Genomic DNA, 9,470 nt, shown 5'->3' with positions numbered 1-9,470 from the left:
AAATGGTCGAAATGCCCCGAGGAAGGGCAGCGAAATAGAACAGGTGGAGGTGCTCTTGCAGATAGGCAGCACAGGCACTGTGGGACAAGTGGTCACCTTCTGTGTAACCAATTCCTTGGTTCAATGATTCAGTTTTAAGGAAGTCAAGGATAAGGACCAGAAAGGGAAGTTTTTTTTGACATGGTAGACTGTGATTTAGGGCACACTGTCTGAGTGGGCGATGGATGGAAATTCACTCAGAACTTTCAATCAGGAATCAGAGAAACCGTGGAAAACAGAAATATTACAGAGGCAATGTGATACGACAGAGTAATTTGACAGGACACGTCCCTGTGGGTGTGGATGAAAGAAAGTGCAGATATTGTTCAATTCAACACCTATCAGCTCCAGTTTCAAAGGCTGGTTTATTTTAGGTGACTTTTCATTATAAATTCAACATTTACATTTCCAACAGGAACTGCCATTGGTGGGATGGTAGAATTCCATCATGACAATTTACATTAAAAATATTCTATTATGAATATGGTTATAACAGGAAAATGATGGATGGATGTGTGAGATATCATGCTCAAATGAAGATGTTTCACTTTAACACACGAGATTCCTGACTGTGGATTAATCCCAGTTATTCAATACAGAAACGTACCAGTGCAGTCCCTCTGCAAAATCATTGGTGAAGCCCTCAGCAAATCCTTTGTTATTCGATCAGTTTGAGGTGACTGGCTGGGGAGGTGAATGAGGATATAGTCCCTACATTCCTGATGAAGGACTTATGCCCAAAATGTCAATTCTTCTGCTCCTCGGATGCTGCCTGACCTGCTGTGCTTTTCCAGCACCACTCTCTCGACTCTGATCTCCAGCATCTGCAGTGCTCACTTTCTCCCTTTAATCCCTATGGACTTAACATCAGTAAAGAATCGACTCAGTCTCTGAGTTTGGAGACACCAGCAGCCATCGTGTTCTAGAAATAGACTCTCCACATCCCAATATGATATTTTCAAATGTAATATGTTACACAATTCACTCCACATTCGCTGAACTGTCAAAAACATTGTACATCTTAATCTTTCATAAATACCAATTTTCCATCAATGGGAGGATGGTGATTGGATGAGTTATCACTTCAAGGCAGAAATGGACAGATTCTTTATGACCAAGGGGATGAGAGATTCTCAGGAATATGTCAGAATGGAGAGTTCAGGTTAAAATGCAATCAGCCATGAATAATTATTGAATTATTGTTGAATGGATTATTATTGAATGGCAGAGTATGTTCAAAAGGCTGAGTGGTCTGCTCTTGTTCCTTATTGACTGGCTCCTCTTCAAATCATCTTCCTCTCAGCCAATCGATAAAAAGAGATCATCAACCCTCACTGCCAGTTCCCCACTCATTGACCCACTCGGACTTGAACAGATTTCTAAATTTCCTGCTACATTTGTCTGTTTCCAGCTCTCACCTCAATCACTGAATGATGGACACTCTCTATCGGTCACTCCTGGAACTACAGACCTTTGACCCTCTCTGATCCCTTACACATGGAGGACACTCAATGAAACTCCATCTATTTGTTGATGGATGGTTGATGAAGCCAGTGTATGCTGCATTTCTGCTCAGGCCATTGGCAGAACAGCAGAGGTGCTAACTCCCATGTACCCCTTCTCCCCCCAACCCCCCGTATCACTCAGGGGTTAAGATGCCTCATTCCCATCGTCTGTTTTTGGCACCATAGTGGCATTTGATGGATTTTTGTGTTTAGTTGTTTTGCTGTCACTGAAACGTTTAAAAAAGTTTGCCAAGGGGTTAGTGCCATAAGTGGGGCTTTCTGGCACCTCTTTTCTCACTCTCCCGTCTGTGGCAGACTCCTGCATTGATGCTTTGCTGTGTTTTTTGCTGAAGAAACTGGAAAGCTTCCAAGTTTGGGACTGTTCAGCCTTTGCCTCATCCTTCTGGGTTGGCTTGTTGACTGTGGTAGGCTTCACCGATTTGGGTGCAATGGGGATAGAGAATTTCCTGACAGCTGGGGAAGATGGTACCTTGTCTGCAGAGAAACCACGAGTGAGGGAGCGTTTCCTGGCTGCAGGTCTAGGCTTGTCTCCAGAGAAACTGTGGGAGAAATCTTTCCGGAAGACCCTGGCTGAGGAGGCTGATGGATACTGAGCTTTGGCAGGGGGGTTTGAAGGCAATGATTTCTGCTCTTGTTCAGAATCAGGAGAATTCCCAGCAAGAGGGGATGGAGTCAGATTGTACTGCGAGGGAGCTGCTCCAGGATCAGGGACACAGCTCATGGTAGAACCTCCTGCCCTGGTTCCTGACTCCATATCCATTCCCATCGGAAAACCTCCAGAGAGGGAAAGCGGCGGACTACCCGACTGCTGGGCTGCTGCTGGGACTAGGCTGCCCGGCTGCTGGGCTGCTGCTGGAACTTGGCTGCCAGGCTGTTGGACTGCTGCTGGGACTTGGTTGCCAGGCTGCTGGATCGCTGCTGGGACCAGGCTGCCAGGCTGCTGGGCTGCTGCTGGGACTGGACTGCCCGGCTGCTGGACTGCTGCTGGGACTTGGCTGCCAAGCTGCTGGGCTGCTGCTGGAACTTGGCTGCTAGGCTTCTGGGCTGCTGCTGGGACTGAGCTGCCAAGCTGCTGGGCTGCTGTTGGGATCATGCTCCCATGCTCTTGGTTTACTGCTGGGACCAGGCTGCCCGGCTGCTGGGCTGCTGCTGGGACTTGGCTGCCTGGCTGCTGGGCTGCTGCTGGGACTGGGCTGCCCAGCTGCTGGGTTGCTGCTGGGACTGGGCTGCCCGGCTGCTGGGCTGCTGGTGGGACTGGGCTGCTCGGCTGCTGGGCTGCTGCTGGGACCAGACTGCCAGAATGTTCCGACTCCCCAAGAGCAGGGACTTCTGCCAGCCCAGACCCTGCTGTCCCAGGCCTGGATGCCCCAGATCCCAGCAGCCCCTCCTCCTGCTCCCGACCCACCTCAGCATGCCCATTAGTCTGGGTAGTGCTGCCCTTCATTAACTCATTGCATTCCTCCGAGATCCGTAAGGTCTGGGCAAATTTGCACTGTTTGTGCCGCTGCCCAGAATTCCCTGCTCCAACCTGGAAACTGAGCAGCTTCTTAGAAACTTCCCTCAGCATCTGAGCATCATCACGGGTCAGGGAGCCATTCCCTGAATCACTTTGTTCACTTCTTGCCCGAATTTGCTTCAGTGACTGGCTCCTGGGGATCGGGCCTTCTCGCTGTCGGCTGCTCTTCAGTCGGAATGAGTTCTGGTTGCTACGCAATAGTGACTCCAGATCTCCACCTCCTAGATCCTTCTCCATGTGAGAGCAGCTCGCAATCGAGATCCGCTTAGCTTTCTTCTCCTCCTTCTCCCTCTCTCGACGTTTCCTCTCCAACAGAGCACGTTGTTTGTTCTCCTGCCAAGACAGAGAGAGAGCAGCTGAGAGAGAGTATGAGAGAAAGACCAAATAACAGAGGGAGTGAGAGACATAAAGAGAGTAGATCATAGAGAGAGTGTAAGAAGGAGAGACACAGAGAGAGAGAGAGCACGATGTCTCTGCTGAAGGGACACAATTCAGAAGGGTCATCCCAATCATCTCAATCTTAAACCAATGGCATTGTCCCACACTGGGTCAACCTGGTGAAGCCACCAAACAGGACTACTTGCATTCTCAACAGCACTGGGGGAGGGGAGGCATGGTGGCTCAGTAATTAGCACTGCTGCCTTACAATGTGGGCATCTGGGTTCAATTCCACCCTTGGGCGACTGTGAGGGTTTCCACCGGGTGCTCTGGTTTCCTCCCATGTTCCAAAGATGTGCAAGTTCGGGTGGATTAACCATGCTAAATTGTCCATAGTGTTCAAGGAATATGTGGTTCATCATGGGAAATAATACGGTAGGGGAATGGGTCAGTGTGGACTTATTGGTCAAATGGCCTATTTCCATACTGTAGAGATTCTATTCTATGGTGATGATGATGTTTAAGTTAGATGGATTGGCCATGGGAAATTCAGGGTTACAGAGATTGGGTAGGGGCGTGGATCTGGGTGGGATACTCTTCGGAGGGTCAGTGTGGACTCGATGGACTGAATGGCCTGCTTCCACGCTGTGGGGGATCTATGATATAAGCAGCAAGTGATAGACAGAGCTAAGTGATCCCACAACCAACAGATCAGATCTAAACTCTGCAGTCCTGCCATATCCAGTCATGAATTAAACAACTCGCTGAAGAAAGGCAGAAGTCACATGACCCCAGGTTATAGTCCAACAAGTTTATTTGAAATCACAAGCTTTTGGAGCACTGCTCCTTCATCAGGTGAACCTGTTGGACTGTAATCTGGGATGGTGTGACTCCTGACCTTGTCCATCCCAGTCCAACACCGGTAGCTCCACATCCTAACTCAATGATGGAGGAGCCCAGCACATCAGGGCAAAAGGCTGAAGCAATCTTCAGAAGTGCTGAGTGGATGATCCATCTCAGCCTCATCCAGTGGTCCCCAGTATCACAGACACCAGTCTTCAGCCAATTCAATTCACTCCACGTGATTTTTGTTTAGAAGTATGAGGGGATCTCATAGAAACCTATAAATAGGACTGGACAGTGTGGAAGCAGGAAGGATGTTCCCAATGGTGGGGCAGTCCAGAGCCTGGGATTGCAGTTTAAGGATAACATTGAATATTTGAAGGAGTTCATACAGCACAGAAACAGACTCTTTGGTCTAACTTGTCAATGCTGACCAGGTTTCCTAAACTAAGCCTATCTTCCTGATGAAGGGCTCTGGCCTGAAACATCAATTTTCCTGCTCCTCGGATGCTGCCTGACCTGCTGTGCTTTTTCAGCACCACTCTAATCTAGACTCTGATCTCCAGCATCTGCAGATCTCACTGTCTTCTAGTCCTATCTTTCAGATATAGAGGCCCATATCCCTCTATACCTTTCCTATTCATGTACATGTCTTTTAAATGTTGTAACTGTACCTGCATCCACCACCTCCTCTCAACTCATTCCACACACAAACCACTCTGTGTAAAAAGGTTGCCCCTCATGTCCCGCATAAAACTTTCTCCTCTCACATTCAAATTATGCCCCCTAGTTTTGAACTCCCCTTCCCAAGAGAAAAGACCTTTGCTATTCACCTTATCCGTACTCCTGATAATTTTTACAAACCTCTATAACCTCAACCTCCTGCGTTCTAGTGAAAAACTAGCCTATTCAGACTCTCCATTTAACTCAAACCCTCCAGTCCTGGTAACATCCTAATAAATCTTTTCTGAACTCTCCCTGATTTAATAGTATCATTCCTGTAGCAGGGCAACCAGAACTGTAGATAGTGCTCCAGAAAAGGCTTCACTAAAGTCCTGTACAACTGCTCCATGACATCCCAATTCAAAGGTCTGAGCACTGAAGGCAAGCATGCTACAAGCCTTCTTACCTACTCTGTCCACCTGTGATGCAACTTTCAAAGAATCATGTACCTGACCCCCTATTAAATGGCAGAGCAAGAAAGGCCAAGTGGCCAACTCCTGTTCCTGTTTTCTGTGTTTCTACATAAAGGAATGGTTAGAGACACTGGATAGTACAAAGGCAGTGGGCCCTGATAACATTCCGGCAATAGGACCGAAGACTTGTGCTCCAGAACTTGCCGCTCCCCTAGCCAAGTGTTTCGGTACAGCTATAACACTAACATCTAATCTGGAAAATTGCCCAGGTATGTCCCATAAAAACAGGACAAATCCAATCCAGCTAGTTACTGCCCCATCAGTCTACTCTCGATCATCAGTAAAGTGATGGAAGGTCTCATCAAGCAGCACCTGCTCAGCAATAACCTGCTCAGTGACACCCAGTTTGGGTTCTGCCTGGGCCTTCAGCTCCTGACCTCAGTATAGCCTTGGCTCTCCTTCCACTCGAACAGCTGTGTGTTTTCAGAAGGTCAGGAGCTTTTGACCCTCTCTTCGCGAAAGGTGGTGGAACCAGAGTCCTTGAAGATTTTGAAGGCAGATGCAGAGAGATTCTTGTTGATCAAGAGGTGTAAGGTATGTGGGAATGGGGATTTGAGATTACAATCAGATCAGCCACGATCTTATTGAATGATGGAGCCACCTCGAGAAGCTGAATAGCCTCCTCCTGCTCCCACCGGGAAATGTGACGAGTATGGTTTGGTCTTTATTGGTTAGCATAGACATTGTGGGCCAAAGGGCCTGTTTCTGTGCTGCATGACTCTATGATTCATAGATTTGTATGTATGTGGATTTCCAGAAGATGTCTGATACTGTGGTACTTGACAGACTGACGTGGATAAGATGTAAGCCATGGAATAAAAGGGACAGGGGCAATGTGGGCAGAAATGTTGCAGGTTCCAGGATTTAAATGTTTTAGTAGGGTCAGAGGTGGGGGTAAAAGAGGGGGAGGTGTGGCATTGCTTGTCAAAGATAGTATTACAGTGGTGGAAAGGACGATGGATGAGGACTTGCCATCTGAGGTAGTTTGGGCTGAGGTTAGGAATAGGAAAGGTGAGGTCACCCTGTTAGGAGTCTTTTACAGGCCTCCTAATAGTCCTAGAATCATTGAAGAAAGGATAGGGAAGGTGATTCAGGAGATGAGTGACAGTAATAGGGTGGTTGTTATGGGGGACTTTAACTTTCCTGATATTGATTGGGAAAGCTATAGCTCAAGTTCGTTAGATGGGTCAGTGTTTGTTCAATGTGTGCAGGAGAGTTTCCTGACACAATATGTAGACAGGCCAACAAGAGGTGAGGCCATACTGGATTTGGTTCTGGGTAACGAACCAGGCCAGGTGTTAGAATTAGAGGTAGGTGAGCACTTTGGGGATAGTGACCATAATTCGGTGATTTTTACTCTCGTGATGGAGAGGGATAAGTGTGTACTACAGGGCAAGAGTTATAGCTGGGGTCAGGGAAATTATGATGCGGTGAGGCATGACTTAGGATGTGTGGCTTGGAAAAGTAGACTCCAAGGCAAGAGTGTAAATGATATGTGGAGCTTGTTCAAGGAGCAACTATTGAGTGTCCTTGATAATTATGTACCTGTCAGGCAGGGAGGAAAGGGTCGTGCGAGGGAGCCGTGGTTTAATAAGGAATTGGAATCCCTTGTTAAATGGAAGAGGGCGGCCTATCTCAAGATGAGACGTGAAGGTTCAATTGGGGCGATTGAGAGTTATAGGGTAGCCAGGAAGGACCTGAAGAGAGAGCTAAGAGCAGCAAGGAGGGGACATGAAAGGTACTTAGTCGGTAGGATTAGGGAAAACCCTAAGGCTTTCTATAGGTATGTTAGGAATAAAAGAATGACTAGGGTAGGAATAGGTCCAGTCAAGGATAGTAGTGGGAAGTTGCGTGTGGAGGTGGAAGAGATTGGAGAGACACTGAATGAATACTTTTCTTCAGTATTTACTCAGGAACAGGGCATTGTCGTCGATGTGAATACTGAGTCACAAATAAGTAGAATGGATGGCTTTGAGGTATGTAGAGAAGAGGTGTTGGAAATCCTGGAAAAGGTGAAAATGGATAAGTCCCCTGGGCCTGATGGCATTTATCCTTGGATTCTCTGGGAAGCAAGGGAGGAGATTGCAGAGCCATTGGCCTTGATTTTTATGTCCTCCTTGTCTACAGGAGTAGTGCCAGAAGACTGGAGGATAGCAAATGTGGTTCCCTTGTTCAAAAAGGGGAGTAGGGATAACCCTAATAACTATAGGCCGGTGAGTCTCACTTCTGTTGTGGGCAAAGTCTTAGAGAGAATTGTAAGGGATAGGATTTATGCACATCTGGATAGGAATAATGTGATCAAGGATAGTCAGCATGGTTTTGTGAAGGGCAGATCGTGCCTCACAAACCTTATTGAATTCTTTGAAAAGGTGACGAAGGAGGCTGATGAGGGGAAAGCGGTAGATGTGGTATATATGGATTTTAGTAAGGCGTTTGATAAGGTTCCCCATGGTAGGCTACTGCAGAAAATACGGAGATATGGCATTGAGGGTGAGTTGGAGGTTTGGATTAGGAATTGGCTGGATGGAAGAAGACAGAGGGTAGTAGTTGATGGCAAAGTTTCTTCATGGAGTGCCATCACTAGCGGTGTTCCGCAAGGATCTGTTTTGGGACCATTGCTGTTTGTCATTTTTATAAATGACCTGGAAGAGGGGTTAGAAGGTTGGGTGAGCAAGTTTGCGGATGATACGAAAGTCGGAGGAGTTGTTGACAGTGAGGAAGGATGTGGCAGGTTACAGCAGGATATAGAGAAGCTGCAGAGCTGGGCAGAAAGGTGGCAAATGGAATTCAATGTAGCTAAGTGTGAGGTGATTCACTTTGGGAAGAATAACAAAAAGATGGGGTACTGGGCTAATGGTCGGATACTTGGTAGTGTGGATGAGCAGAGGGATCTTGGTGTCCATGTACACAGATCTCTGAAAGTTGCCACCCAGGTAAATAGTGCGGTGAGGAAGGCATATGGCGTACTGGCTTTTATTGGTAGAGGAATTGAGTTCCAGAGTCCTGAGGTCATGATGCAGTTGTATAAGACTCTGGTGCGGCCGCATCTGGAATATTGTGTGCAGTTTTGGTCGCCATACTATAGGAAGGATGTGGAGGCACTGGAACGGGTGCAGAGGAGGTTTACCAGGATGTTGCCTGGTATGGAAGGAAGATCGTATGAGGAAAGACTGAGACACTTGGGGCTGTTTTCAGTAGAGAAAAGAAGGTTTAGGGGTGACTTGATTGAGGTGTACAAGATGATTAGGGGGTTAGATAGGGTTGACAGTGTGAACCTTTTCCCGCGTATGGAGTCGGGTATTACAAGGGGGCATAGCTTTAAATTAAGGGGGGGTAGATATAGGACTGAAGTTAGGGGTAGGTTCTTCACTCAGCGAGTCGTAAGTTCATGGAATGCCCTGCCAGTAGCAGTGGTGGACTCTCCCTCTTTATGGGCATTTAAGCGGGCATTGGATAGGTATATGGAGGATAGTGGGTTAGTATAGGTTAGGTGGGCTTGGATTGGCGCAACATCGAGGGCCAAAGAGCCTGTACTGCGCTGTATTCTTCTATGTTCTATGTTCTATGTTCTAAAACTGTCCGAAGAGCAAGTATAGAGTAATGGTCATTGGATATTGTTCAGGCTGGAGGAGGGGTTGGAATGGAGCTCCCCAGGGGTCAGTTTTGAGGCACTTGTGTTTTCTGATATATGTTAATTATATGGCTCTGATGCACAGGAGTCAGTTACAAAGTTTGAAGGGGAAACTTGCAAACTGTTCCATTTCTGCAGCAGAAGCAGTGATAGTGAGGACCAGGGGGCTGCCAGGAAGGTAAATTAATCCCATAAAAACGTACCTCGTGAATATGCGGAGCGCACACTGAGCAGACACTGGGCGGTTGAATCAGTGAGGTAATATATTTGGGTGGTTTTATAACCTGAAACACTACTTGGGTAATGTCTCCCATCCTCCTCCTCTAATCAAAAAATATGTT

The 9,470-nt window shown here is 47.2% G+C and overlaps 1 protein-coding gene across 1 annotated transcript in view; it reads right to left on the bottom strand.

The window, feature by feature from the left end:
* Positions 1-385: 385 nt before the first annotated feature.
* The window catches only part of LOC122551094 (uncharacterized), a 47,560-nt gene continuing 38,475 nt past the window's right edge, over positions 386-9,470 (bottom strand). The window contains exon 12 of the mRNA XM_043692737.2: positions 386-3,414. Coding sequence (XP_043548672.2) covers positions 1,690-3,414 — 1,725 coding nt within the window. The 3' untranslated portion in view covers positions 386-1,689. The remainder of the gene's footprint in view (positions 3,415-9,470) is intronic.

This window comes from Chiloscyllium plagiosum, unplaced genomic scaffold (assembly GCF_037043375.1).
Source record: "Chiloscyllium plagiosum isolate Xiang-an unplaced genomic scaffold, Cpla_swu_hap1 HiC_scaffold_6, whole genome shotgun sequence".
Taxonomy (NCBI): Eukaryota; Metazoa; Chordata; class Chondrichthyes; order Orectolobiformes; family Hemiscylliidae; genus Chiloscyllium; species Chiloscyllium plagiosum.
The sequence above is the reverse complement of the archived record's forward strand: the minus strand, read 5'-3'. Positions and strand labels throughout refer to the sequence as shown.